This window comes from Dasypus novemcinctus, chromosome 23, assembly GCF_030445035.2.
Source record: "Dasypus novemcinctus isolate mDasNov1 chromosome 23, mDasNov1.1.hap2, whole genome shotgun sequence".
NCBI classification, from domain to species: Eukaryota; Metazoa; Chordata; class Mammalia; order Cingulata; family Dasypodidae; genus Dasypus; species Dasypus novemcinctus.
Genome location: NC_080695.1, coordinates 17,559,987 through 17,574,300, shown reverse-complemented (window position 1 = coordinate 17,574,300; position 14,314 = coordinate 17,559,987). Strand labels below are relative to the sequence as shown.

The 14,314-nt window shown below is 45.8% G+C and overlaps 1 protein-coding gene across 3 annotated transcripts in view; it reads right to left on the bottom strand.

The window, feature by feature from the left end:
- STYXL1 (serine/threonine/tyrosine interacting like 1) overlaps positions 1 to 14,314 on the bottom strand; it is a 67,179-nt gene that overhangs the window by 37,728 nt on the left and 15,137 nt on the right. For all 3 annotated transcript variants that reach the window (XM_004448272.4, XM_004448271.4, XM_023591402.3), the window contains exons 3-4: positions 11,207 to 11,268; positions 7,101 to 7,239 (exon numbers count right to left, since the gene is read on the bottom strand). In XM_004448272.4, coding sequence (XP_004448329.1) covers positions 7,101 to 7,239; positions 11,207 to 11,268 — 201 coding nt within the window. The remainder of the gene's footprint in view (positions 1 to 7,100; positions 7,240 to 11,206; positions 11,269 to 14,314) is intronic.

Sequence of the window (14,314 nt, the reverse complement as noted above, 5' to 3'; positions counted from 1 at the left end):
TTCATTCATCTCAAGCTATTTGTTAAATTCTGTGGCAATTTCTTCTTTGACCCTCTGATTACTTAAGAGTGTGTTGTTTAATCTCCGTATACTTATGACTTTTCCCACCCTTTTTTTAAAAGATTTATTTATTTCTCTCTCCTTCCCTCCCGCCCCCCGCCCACCCCGGTTGCCTGTTCTCTGTGTCTATTTGCTGCATCGTCTTCTTTGTCCGCTTCTGTTGTTGTCAGCGGCATGGGAATCTGTGTTTCTTTTTGTTGCGTTATCTTGTTGTGTCAGCTCTGTGTGTGTGCAGCGCCATTCTTAGGCAGACTGCACTTTCTTTCGCACTGGGCAGTTCTCCTTACAGGGCGCACTCCTTGCACATGGGGCTCCCCTATGTGGGGGACACCCCTGCATGGCATGGCACTCCTTGCGTGCATCAGCACTGCACATGGGCCAGTTCCACACGGGTCAAGGAGGCCCGGGGTTTGAACCGCGGACCTCCTATGTGGTAGACAGAAGCCCTAACCACTGGGCCAAGCCCGCTTCCCTTTCCACCTATTACTGATTCCAGCTTCATTCTGTTATGATCAGGGAAATTATGCTCTATAATTTCAACCTTTTTAAATTTACTGAGACTTGTCTTATGACCCAGCATATGGTCTATCTTGGAGGAGGATCCATGAGCACTTAAAAAGAATGTATATCCTGATGTTTTGGGGTACAATGCTTCATTGATGTCTGTTAGGTCTAGTTCATTTATCATATTATTCAAGCTCTGTTTCTTTACTCATCCTCTGTCTAATACTGAGAGTGGTGTAGTGAAGTCTCCAACTATTATTGTAGAGACATATATTTCTCCCTTCAACTTTGCCTCAAAAATCTTGGGGCACTCAGGTTAGGCGCATAAATATTTAGTATAGTTATTTCTTCTTGGTGAATTGCCCCTTTAATTAATATACAATGACCTTTTTCATCCCTTTTAACAGTTTTGCATTTAAAATCTATTTTTGTCTATATCATTATTAGTAGTATCATTGTTCCAGTTCTTTTTGGTTACTGCTTACATGGAATAACATTTTCCAACCTTGCACTTTTAAGCTGGTTGTATCCTTACATCTGAGATGATTCTCTTGTAGACAACGTATAGATGGCTCATATTTTTTAGCCATTCTATCAATCCATGTCTTTTGATAGGAGAGTTCAAACCATTAACATTCAATGTTATTACTGTAAAAGTATTACTTACTTCATCCATTTTGTCTTTTGGCTTTATGTTGTCATAGCATACTATTGTCTGTCTCTTTACCCTTTAATTTACCCTTTCTAATATTCTTCATTTCCACACTCTTCTCCAAGTCTCTCACCCTTGTTTTTTCCTTTCAGACTACAGCACTCCCTTTAGTATCTCTTGTAATTCTGGTCTTTTGGTAACATATTCTATCACTTTTCATTTGTCTGTGAAGACTTTGAATTCACCCTCATTTTTGAAGGACAGCTTTGCCAGACACAGAATTTTTGACTGGCAGTTTTTCTCTTTCAGTACCTTAAATACATTATACCACTTTCTTCTGTCCTCCATGGTTTCTGATGAGAGGTCAGCACTTAATCTTATCAAGGTTCCCTTGTATGTGATGCTTTGCTTTCCTCTTACTGCCTTCAGAATCCTCTCTTTATCTCTGATATTTGTTATTCTGAATAGTAGGTGTCTTGGGATTGGTCTATTCAGATTTGTTTGGTATGCATTGTCCTTCTTGGATATTTTTATTTATGTCTTTTATAAGGGTTGGGAAGTTTTTGGTCATTATTTCCCCAAATATTTTCTCTGCCCGTTTTCCATTCTCTTCTCTTTCTGTTCTCCTGTCTTTTCCAGTTCAGATGTTCCGTCTTTGAAGTCACTAATTCTGTCTCTGAGCAATTCATATCTGCTTTTATTTGCCTCTAATATATTTTTAATCTCATCCATCATATCTTTCATCCCCATAAGGTCTGTTACTTTTTTTTGCAGGCTTTCAAATTGTTCTTTATGCTCACCCAGTGTCTTCTTAATATCCTTAATCTCTTTAGTCATATTTTCTTTTAATTCTTTAAATTGATTTACGAGAGTTGTGTGATTATCATTGATTGTCTTAAATCCTGTATCTCTTCAGAATATTTGGTTTGTTCCTTTGACTGGGCTGTCTCTTCCTGTTTCCTAGGATGGCTTGTAATTTTTTGCTGATGTCTAGGCATCTTGATATGTTGGTGAATTTACTCTTATGGTCAATTTATCTCTTGCCTATTGTTTTGGGTTTTTTTTCCCTCACAGGTCTTCTTTGATATTTGGTTCAACTTATTCTAAGTCTTTAAAATTGTCCAGCTTAAGTTATCAAAACTGGGCCAGGGACTCACTAATGGGGCAAAGATTTTCTCCCAGGAGTTAGGGTACAGACAGAACCAAAAGTAGTTTTTGTCCCTGCAATTTCCAAATGGCCCAGCAGATGGCACTCACCAGTGTACCTTTCCTGTGTTTTGGTCTGGCCAGAGCCGAGATTCAAAGCAGACTTTGCTGGCCAAATTCACAGAAAAAAAGCCTCCCAACTTCCCCTCCCTTTTCTCTTGTAACAGCCGGCAGGAAGGAAGATCTTTGTTCCCCTTTCAGTCAGCTGCAGTGAGCCAGGGGTTTTACCCCAGCTTAATACCTTGGGGGTGGGGAGGCGGGGAAGGGAGCCCTTCCTGACTGCCACAGAGTTTGGTAACTCACACTTGTGTTTTGGGTTGTCTCTCAGTCCCTCACCCTCCTGGGAGTTGTAAAGCACTGTCCTGGTCTGCTGACCCCCAAAGCAGGTCCCTCAGACAGCTTTTGGCTCTTTCTCCATTGTTTGTGTGAGAGAGTTGAGCCCTGCCTGCCTAATCCAACACCACACAATTCTCATCCAACTCATTCATTTTTTAAAACTCCCCCTATTATTGTTTGCACTCGCTCTCTGCTCTCTGTGTCCATTTGCTGTGTGTTCTTTCTGTGTTTGCTTGTCTTTTTTTCTCTCTCTCTTTAGGAGGCACCAGCAGTAGGAACCAATCCCAGGACCTCCAGAGTGGGAGAGACACACTCAACTGCTTGAGCCACCTCATCTCCCTGGTCTGCTGCAGCTCTGTCTCTCCTCTGCATCTCCCTTTGTTGCATCATCATGCTGCACCACTTCTCCACAGCGTGGGCTGCAGCTATTTGCAGCAGAGGTGCAGGCTGTCAGCTCTCCACAGCACAGGCCAGCTTGCCTTCGCCGGGGGGGGGGGGGTGCAGGCGCCTGGAACCTCCCATACAGTAGACAGAAGCCCAATCACTTGAGTCACATCTGCTTCCCATCAACTCATTCATTTTTATTCCCATGAATCCTAAATTCTCCATTGATATGAGTCAAAGTGCTCCCACTTTGAACTGGGGCACCCACTCTTTTAGGGGGAGATGTGATACCACCCAGAGCAAGAAGTTCCTGCTCAGAGGGGAGCATGAGTTACTTTGGATCCTTTGCCAGACAACAGTCTTGAAAGTCAGGCTTTGCTGAGAGAGGGAAAATGAATTCCCAAATTCCCGAAACTTCTCTTCACATACCAAGAGCCCAGTTTGGAAGTCAGTCGTACATCTTGCTGCCAGGAAGGAGTTAAGACCAGGGGATTTCTTTCATGCAAGAAAGAGAATGCCCTCTGGGTGCTAAAAGCAGCTTGGAGAGAGTCTCAGAGGTAAAGACAAGGGAAGCTATGTCCTGAGTTCCTAAGAAGAGACCCAGCCTTTGCAACACTTTGAATCTCAGCTTTAGTGGGTGCAGAGGGAGTGGAAACATCCACTAAGAGGGAGGCTGAAAAGAGTTTGTGCCCCATTCCCACTAGGAGTTCTGAGAGCCCATGGCAGAGGTGGGGGGGGGGGGGGTAAAGGAAGATGAGGCAGGGTCCCGCGCAGCAGCAGCACCTGCCAGAGCCCACATGGGGTCACGTGGCTGAGTTCCCCATGAGCAGTCTGCATGCTCTGCCAAGTTGGGGAGAGGTGCTCATGAACAACACTCATCACGGGCGTGTCAGCTGCAAGCACGGCAAGGTCAGAGACCGATGGCCAAAGTCAGCACCAGCTGAGCTGCACCTCACCCAGAGGCCAGCAGGACAGGGCTGCACATAGACCTACACCTCGCCAAAGGTGCTGCCTTTTGCCCGGATTTCCTTAGGGGAGAGGGAGGCAGGTGCTAGTGGAAAGGAGAAGGTGTTGGTGAGATGAACCTTGAAATGGTCTTTTATCCAAAAGACCTTGCATTTCCTTGAAAGGTACTAACATTTTAAACAAGAAGAACAAGTTGCTTCTAGTGGGAAAGTTGCGTGCATGTGTGGCTTTAGTTGTCACTGTTGTTGTTGTGTTTGTAGTTGCTTTGTGGTTGTGGTTTCCAATTGAGTGAGAATGGGGGCTCCATAACACAGTGGGGACAGTTTTAAAAATTAAGGTTTACAAAGGTATCTTTGTTGACCACCATTTCTCAGGTTTCTATTATAGGATTGCAGACCTGAGCCAGAAGGAATGGGCCTAGGGAAGGGGACAATTTCCTAGCCACTGGGAAGACTGGTTTCATTTGAGGTGGCAACTTGGCGCCACCAGGTGGCAATAGATGTGAACGCCCTGGCAACCCGTGGTGAAACTCTTATTAGTTATATACATATTAACTACAGAGCCCTGCCTTGAGAAGTAAAGGCGAGATCAGCCCAAACTTGGCCCTGAATGGCACATTCAGCAGAGCCTCAGGGACTCAATCACACGAGCAAGAGCCTAGAACCAGAAGTGACTTTGATTTGAGGCTTCTGCCTTGGGGCTGGTGACTGCACTGCTCTGCTCTCTGGTCTCACTACCCAGGCCTCGGGTGACCCAAACCCCTAGGTTTGAATCCTGGCCCATAACTTACTGGGGATTTTAAAATGGGTCAAAAATTCTTTGAAACTCCTCCTTGCAAAAAGTGGAACAGGGTAAACAGATGTGGCTCAAGCAACTGGGTTCCTGTCTACCAAATGTAAGGTCCTAGGTTCGATTCCCAGGGCCTCCTGGTGAAGGCAAGATGGCCCCCATGGGTGAGCTGGCCCATGCGGAGTGCTGGCCCACGCAGGAGTGCTGGCGCAGCAAGATGACACAACAAAGAGAGACACGGAGGAGAGACAATAAGAGATGCAGCAGACCAGGGAGCTGAGGTGGCACAAGAGATTGAGCACCTCATTCCCACTTCAGAAGGTTCAGGATTGGGTCCTGGAGCTGCCTAAAGAGAAGACACGCAGACACAGAAGAACAAACAGTGAATGGACACAGACATCAGACAGTAAGCATGAAAAAATGGGGGGGAGGGGAATAAAATAAATCTAAAAATAATAATAATTTAGGGATGCCAGTTTGTTTTAAAAAAAAAAAGTGGAGGAGGAGCAGATGTAGCTCAGTGGTTGAGTGCCTGCCTCACTCATATGAAGGTTCAATCCCCGGTATCTCCTAAAACAAAAACAAAACAAAACAAAAAAAACCTGAAGCAGCTCACTCCCTAGAGCTCTGCTCCACTCAGCAACTCCTCCCTTCTGATGCCTGGGATGGTACGGCATGGCCATGCTCACCAGTGTGTCCAGAGGCTTCCAAGGCAAATGTGGCAGAAGGCCCAGCATGTTCTGGGACTAGATTGTAAAAGGCATCCCTCTCTCGCTTGGACATGCGTTCTGGGAGAAGCCAGCTGCCATGCTGTGAGGTCATTCAAGCAGCCCCCTGGAGAGGCCCATGTGCCAAGGAACTGAGACCTCCTGAGGCCTCCTGACACCGGCCATGTGAGCAAGACCCCTGGAAGCAGGTCATCCAGCCCCCATCGAGCCTCCGGATGGCAGTGGCCTCTGCTGACATCTTGACTGTGGCTCATGAGAGGCCCTGAGCCACAGCCTCCAGCTAAGCCACTCCTGAATCCTGGACCCACCGGAGCTGTGAGATAACAAGTGTTGTTTTAAGCTGTTCTGGGGCAATTCTGTGACACAGCAATAGACAACTCATTGACTAAGGGTGGGGCCTTGGGTGAGTTACCTGCCGGCCCCCAGTTCTCCCCACCTATAAAACGGAGTACCGGTAACTGTTAGGAGACAGTTCTCCATGAGTCTCTCACATTTCTACACGTCCTGTGAACAGAGGTGCTGGCTGCCTTGGTTGCAGATTGTCTTTTGAAGGATATTTGTATAATTAACAGCCTTAGAAGAGTCTCTCCCTCCAGAGCCAAGGGCAGGCAGATTCTCTGCCCATTATAAAATCTCAGGTTCCCTCGGCTCAGGGTTCTTCTCCAAGAATGCAACCCCACCACATGTACAGGTGTCACCTGGCCCTCATCACACCACCCAGTGAGAAGTGGGGCTTAGGGGCCCAGTACAGGAAACCACTGACATTCTGGCAACTTCGACTGCTCTGAGTAATAAAGTCCTTTGTCGCTGACCCAGGGGTCTCGTGTCTCTGCCAGCATCCACAGAGCTGAGCAGCCTAACTTGTTAGGAAGGACGCTAAAATCTCAGACCCTTCATAGTCCTTGACATCACCATCCTCATAGGGTTGTTTGGCAGATCACAGGGATTGACCCAGGTAGCATAATTGGCATGCCACCTGGCACCTGGTAAGGGGTCAATAACTGGTAGTTATTATTCTTGCTATTATAAAACCCACCTTGGGAAGTGGACTTGGCCCATGGTTAGGGCATCTGTCTACCACATGGGAGGTCCGCAGTTCAAACCCCGGGCCTCCTTGACCCGTGTGGAGCTGGCCCATGCGCAGTGCTGATGCGCACATAGAGTGCCATGCCACACAGGGGTGTCCCCCACGTAGGGGAGCCCCACGCGCAAGGAGTGCACCCCGTAAGGAGAGCCGCCCAGTGCGAAAGAAAGTGCAGCCTGCCTAAGAATGGTGCCACTCACACGGAGAGCTGACACAATAAGATGACGCAAAAAAAAAGAGACACAGATTCCTATGCCGCTGACAACAACAGAAGTGGACAAAGAAGAAGACACAGCAAACAGACACAGAGAACAGACAACCGGGGCGGGGGGGGGGGGGGTTGGAAGGGTGGAGAAATAAATAAATAAATAAATAAATCTTTAAAACTCACCTTGCCTATCCTTGTCAGACTTCTCATCATCCTTTTCTTCAAAAAACACCTCCAGGGAGCTGGTGTTGCTATCATACACCACACAGTATTTCACACACTCCAGATCCACAGATTCTGGGATAAGATATTCACTCCCCTTCTAAGGAAACCACAAGAGAGGCCTGTTGGTGGGTGGATTCAGTTCAGTAGATGGTCCCTGCCCACCAACACCTGGAAGAGCTTGGAGTCAGGGCTGGGCTCTCACGAGGCATGGAGGCACTTAGAGAGTAAACTGGAGAGTCTGTTAAACTCTAAAGATCTTCCACAACAACATCCCCTTCTGAGGAGCTAACTGGACCAGAGGTAAATGCCTGGCCAAAGACTAGCTGATCTCTTCACTGACCCACGGCCTACCTGTGGGTCAGGGGCTCTGGGATGGGAGCATTGTCAGACCATCAGTGGCCACCCGAACTACTGACATCCTCCCTCTAGGAGAGAGTCATTGGCAGTGTGGGCCAAATCCAAAAGCCCCCATAAAGAGGGTGTAGGCAGAAGGCTGGGACGAGTAGAAGACATGAGCAAACAGATGTTATCAAGGTAGACTGCCAGCTCATATGTAAGATCTGTGAGAGCAGGGCTTTTTAGCCTTTTGGTTCACAAATGTATTCCAAGCTTCTAGAATTGTGCCTGGCATTTTAGCAGGCATTCAACACAGATGGCTAAGTGAGTGAATGAGCAAAGAGAAGCTATGAGGTAGAAAGGAGTCAGTGAGTAGGAGAAGCAAGGAGAGGTGGAGTCGCTGAAATGGTGGGTGGCAAGGGCAGGGCTACCAGGTACCTCCTGCTGAGGAGGTGATGAGATGTCAGGGCACCAGTCATGTATGGGACCCTGAAGAGTATTCCAGAGTTCTGAGAGCTGAGACTCCGCACAGCACTCCCACAGACTCCTAGGACCTACCACTCCCTACCAGATAATCCTGTGTCCCTGCAAGTTTGTCTAGCAGATGTAGTGGTCCCATTAGAGGATCCACCAGGACGACAGGACAAGTGCAGACCCCCTACTACCAGGAAGAGGAAGACAAGGACTGTGGAGACCAAGGAAGTCCTCTGGGATTCAAAGGTGAGAAACCATATTTGTCTCAAGGAATTAGGAGGGACTTCAAGAAAATGCCGAGTTTGACTCCCGGAAGTGATTGCGGGCAAATCGGCGTTGCATCGTCGTGGTAGGGGGAATTTAGGCCGTTTCTGCTAGTAGGTGCTTTCGGCCATAAAATGCCAGGTTTGGTAGCCACAAGCCCTGCCGCGTCCAAGATGCAGGAGAAGAAGCCGCTGAAGCCCTGCGGCACCTGCCCGGAAACCAAGAAGGCGTGCGATGCGTGTATCATCGAGAAAGGAGAAGAGCACTGTGGACGTCTAATTGAGGCCCACAAGGAGTGTATGAGAGCCCTGGGACTTAAGATATGACATGGTGGTCTGCTCTGTGAATGAACAATTGCTGAAAAATGAAGAGGAATAAAATATTTGGGGAATTCTTTGATGAACAAATATCTTGATAAAGGAAAAATATATTTATAATTTATTAAATATATATATATAGAGATCCCTGGCCTGAGATTTCAGGTGTGTCTTTTTGTATTCCTTATATCCCTGTATAGCTTTTTGTTTGTTTTTTCTTACGGATATGATATAAATAAATCTTGTAAGTTTCTTAAATAAAAAAAAGAAGATGCCAATTAGAGGGCACTTGGGAGATGAGCAGATTTAAATGGGTGATAGCAAGGAAAAGGGCAATTCTGGGTTTGGGGAAGAGCACGGGCAAAGTGTAAAGTGTGGGAAGCCCAGAGGGGCAGAGGCAGGTGGGAGGGCAGGGAGATGGGGCTGGACATTCATTTATTTACTCAGTAACTATTCTCTGAGTATCTGCTTTGCCCCTACCCTGTGCAGGGCTCTGGAAAACAAAGATCACAAAAAAAGAAACCAGAGATGCCCGAGACAGCCTGGAGGCCTCAAAAAGGCTGCAAGGAGCAAGAGGAATTTAAGATGAGACTCGAAGACTGAATGGAAATTTGCCAGATGGACAAGGGTCAGGAGAGTGTTTCAGGCAAAGGTACAGCTGCCATCCATTTATTTTTGTCAGCTATACTAAATCAATGATAATAAGCATCTGGGAGGTGCATCCCTGTGTTCATGAAGCATCTGGGAGATGCATCCCTGTGTTCATGAAGCAAAGGCAGTATGTTCAGGGGACCAGAGGTACAGTACTTCCTAGATTGTAAGACACCATCGATTGTAAGATGCATCACCAATATGATAATCAGGAGAGCATAAAAAAGGAGGGATTTATTGTTCTATAACAATACTTCAAGCAGGGCAGGGGTGCAAATGGCCCCCAGGACAACCTGAACCAGGTCCTCATGAAGCTGGACCCCTGGACACCGACAATGCTCAGCCTCCCAGCTGCCAAACTCCACCACCAGATTGGAAAGAGATGCCATTCCCTAATTCCATTTCTGATTGACTCTTTTCAGCTATTTTAGGGGGCTCTACTAGAATCCCATGATTTGAGCAGGAAGAAGAGCTCCCCTCCATAAAGGGGGATGCTGGACAGAAAAACAACAGATGTCTACCACATCAGATTTTGGGGAAAAAGATGCTATCACATTAAAAGTGCAAATCAATTGTAGGATGTATTCCTATTTCAGAGAGGTTAAAACATGGGGGAACTTTGTGCATCTTAGCAAGGAAACATGGTAGTTCAGTGGGGTTTAGTGTCAAGTGAGAGTGGAAACGTGCCAAGAGATGAGGCTGGAGAGAGAAGTGGAAGAGGTCTGAGAAGGCCTTGAACATCAAGAAGCTTTGTATCCTGCTGGGGCTGGAGTCCCCAGAGACCTGCAATTAAATGGCAGAAAGTCAGTGTGGCTGAGGGGTTCTGATGGGCTGGGGCACAGGTAGAATGTTCCTTCTTCAGAGCTCAGGGTGCCACCAGAATCAAAGGTATACACAGATTTCAGAGTTGAGTTGGGGGCTGAGGTCTATACATTGGTGAAGACAAAGGCCTGAAATGAGTAATAGAGTACAGAACCAGAGAAGTGAAAATCCAGGGAGAAAATAAGAGATAATGACGGACTGGGGGAGGAGAGGGATGGCAAGCTTATCCTGGAAAAATTCCTGAGCCGGGGCCCATGCTCCCTGCCAAGTTATATGTGAAAAAAAGGTCAGAGATGGGGTGCATATCAGCACAGTGGGTAATGGGGATAGGGAAGGGGAAATTTTGCAAGACGAAATTTTAGAAGTAAAATTGAACAGCTCATTGAATGTGGATAGTTGAAGCTGTTTGCTTGGGTGAAATCTCTGAGCAAGAAAGTCTATTAATAGACCTAAAGGAGACTATGGACAGTCCAGGGGCTTCCCTTAGGCAGTAGAAAGAAGAAATGAAGCTGGACCAAAGAGATGGGGAAGAAACCAGGGAAGTAAAAGAGAACCTCAGAGCCAAGGGCAGAGAATGTGGTAAGGACGTAGAGGTTTGGGATGGAGCCTGAGCCAAGACTGCCAGGCCTGGCAATGACTGGAGCAAGTAGATACCCTGCAGGGCTGGAGTTGGGGCCCCACTGCAGTGGGGGCGGGTGATGACTGCGTTCATGGTTCTTTCTTTTTAAAAAGTTTTTGGGATGGGGAAAGGAAGGTGCGCAGGGAAAGGAAGGGAAGGGAAGGGAAGAAAAAGGAAGGGAAGGGCTTCCATCTTTGGGTTGTAATAATAGTAAATATCACTATTGTTTATTGTCTGTTCTCTGTCTAAAATAGAAACTCCATGAGGGCAGGGGCAGTGAACTAAGGCATCCTGTATTCTGTTGTATCCCCAGAGCCTGGAACGGTGCCTGGCACATGGAGGACTTAAATTGATATTTGTTGGATGAAGCCATTGACTGTGATTGGGGGCAGGGGCAACGAAGGAACCTGTGAGAAGGGTGGAAGGCCTCTGTGGTGGCTGTACAGGGAGCTGTCCTGCCTCTGCTGCCCACAGTGCCCAATAGCCAGTGCTGCCTCCTGGATCTCGGATAAAGTCTCCCATTCTTTCCCACCCTCCTGAAGATTGCCAGCCCGCCCCACATCCTGACTCTGCCAGTAAACCTGCTTCACTCGACGGGCTGTGATCACGTGGCTTTCATCATACTCCCGTTTGTTACGAACATCTGAAAAGGAAAAGTATTTAATAATTGCATTTACAACAGAGTACATAGACCAAACTACTGAGAATACGTGTATCATCATCAACATATATTTGCTTAGCAGTTAGCTGCCCACAGCACAAGTCCCCCTACCCTGCCATTACCTTACCCACACATCCCCGTAAGGGGTACTGAGATTTTGTGTCTTGATGTAGCAGGAATTTTCTCTGAGTTCCAAAAAAAAGATAGAAATCAAAGCTAGTGTGAGCTCACACTAAATGACCTGTGGAATAGACACTTGAACTTAGACTCCAGAACTTGGAAGCTGAGGTTCTAATGCCCACACTAAGACAGAAGGAGTGCTTTTGAACCTCCTCAGACTGGGAGAAACATGGGACAGGAACTGAGCCTTGTGAATAAATCCTAAAACCTAAGCCTATGAAAAGAGGGCCTAAAAAATTTTCTATCCAACAGTCGAGTAGAGTTTAAAAATTTTAAAAATCACCCACAAGAAACTGAAATGAGGCCTGTTCTGTTGCAGAAACTGGTTCCAGACCACTGAAATTTGGGGGCTTTGTCAGGAAAAATCACAAAATCCTTCTGTGGGGATACCTTCACTACTCCTCACTACTGAATTCACAAACAAAAATTAAAAACCTTATGAGGAAATAACTCCCATGAGAGAGTTAACAGATGAAACAAACCGAAGAATTCAATTACCAAGAACTGGAAGGAAGAGATGTCACTCAGAATGCAGCATCAGTTGATGGTGAGATGGAAAACATAAATGAGAACTCAAGAGGCATGATGGGTAGGTAAGATGAGAAGGTCCAGAAGGAGGGAATAGAGAGAATGGAAGAAGACAATATTCAATAAACATAAAATGTATGATTTCCAAATCAGTAGAGGAAACAGAAAGGAATAAAGAAAATTAGAATACTCCTTAAAAAAAAAAAAAGCTCTATGTATCAAAATTACTTTGGGAATGCAGCAAAAATGTTTTACAGAAAATTTATAACAAAATGCATTAGAAAAATGAAATATTAGATACAATGAAAATGAATGAACGTGTTCATCATAAACAGTTATAAAAATAAACACAGAAAAGAGAAAAAATTAATAAAGCATAAAAATTAATGAAATAGAAAAAAAATCAATAAAGGATATCAACAAAACTGAAAGCTAATGCTTTGAATTTGAAAAAAGTTATATGGGAAAAAACTTCTGGCAAAGTTGATTAAGAAAAAGGCATAAACAAACATTAGGCATGAAAAGGGGGACATTATTAAAATATGGTGGAAATTATTTAAAATTATAGGAGAAAACTATGAAGAACTTTATGTCAACAAATTTGAAATGGAACAAAAAATTACCATAATCAAAGTTAGAAGACAAGTCAAAGAATGGGAGAAGATATTAGCTTAAGAAATACAGAAACTAGTGACTCAGATCAATCCTCCCTCTATAGACAACCAGAAAGTTGGATGAAATGTTTCCAGAATCTTAAATGCATTAAGGGGCTTACAATATAGTGATATAGTGAGGGATTATGAAGCCAAAAATGGAGGAGAGGAGAATATAGAAACGTAAAAAAGGCACTCAAGGTCACTCTTTTGTCCTGAGGGTAAGTGCTCATGCCAAAGGGTGGCTGAGAAAGGGAGCTTCACAATTCACAGCCTTCAGGGGCTAGAGGAAAAAAAGCCAAGTCCAGGACCTACCAAGGGTTTGGGACAAAGGGGAAACCAGAAGTAAACCTGCATGGACTGCAGCCACTTTTGAGACATCTGGGGTTGCCCCTTATTAGATTAAATTCAACATTCATTTGTAAATATAAATAAATAAATATATATATCAAACAAGGAATAGAAGGAAAGAGAATTTCCTTAATCTGATTGGTAAAGTATATCTAGTTTTTAAAAACTATATATTTTGGGAAGCGGACTTGGCCCAATGGATAGGGCGTCCGCCTACCAAATGGGAGGTCCGCGGTTCAAACCCCGGGCCTCCTTGACCAGTGTGGAGCTGGCCCATGCGCAGTGCTGATGCGCGCAAGGAGTGCCCTGCCACCAGGGGTGTTCCCGCGTAGGGGAGCCCCATGCACAAGGAGTGCACCCCGAAAGGAGAGCCACCCAGCACAAAAGAAAGTGCAGCCTGCCCAAGAATGGTGCCACACACATGGAGAGCTGACATAACAAGATGATGCAACAAAAAGAAACACAGATTCCTGGTGCCACTGATAAGGATAGAAGCAGTCACAGAAGAACACACAGTGAACGGACACAGAGAGCAGACCACGGCGGGGGAGGCGGGGAGAAATAAATAAAAAATAAATAAATCTTTTAAAATATAATAAAATAAAACTATATATTTTTAATTACCATGCTGCTTAATGATAAAATGTTGGTATTCTTCCCTCTGAGATCTGAAAATACACAAGAGGCTCGCTCTCACCACTTCTGTTCAATAACATACTAGAGTTTCGCCCCACTGCAATAAGGCAAGAAAAAGCATAAGAATTGGAAAGTAATAATATTGCCATTATTTACAGATTATATGATTTGAATATAGAAAATACAAAGTAATATACAAAAAGAGTTTAGAGGGAAGCGGACTTGGCCCGTGCTTAGGGCATCCATCTACCACATGGGAGGTCTGCGGTTCAAACCCCAGGCCTCCTTGACCCGTGTGGAGCTGGCCCACACGCAGTGCTGATGCGCACAACAAGTGCCGTGCCACACAGGGGTATCCCCCGCGTAAGGGAGCCCTACACGCAAGGAGTGCACCCCGTAAGGAGAGCCGCCCAGCGCAAAAGAAAGAGCAGCCTGCCCAGGAACGGCATCGCACCCATGGAGAGCTGACACAACAAGATGATGCAACAAAAAGAAACACAGGTGGCAGACTTGGTCCAGTGGTTAGGGCGTCCGTCTACCACATGGGAGGTCCATGGTTCAAACCCTGGGCCTCCTTGACCTGTGTGGAGCTGGCCCATGCACAGTGCTGATGCGCGCAAGGAGTGCCGTGCCACACAGGGGTGTCCCCGCGTAGGGGAGCCCCGTGCACAAGGAGTGTG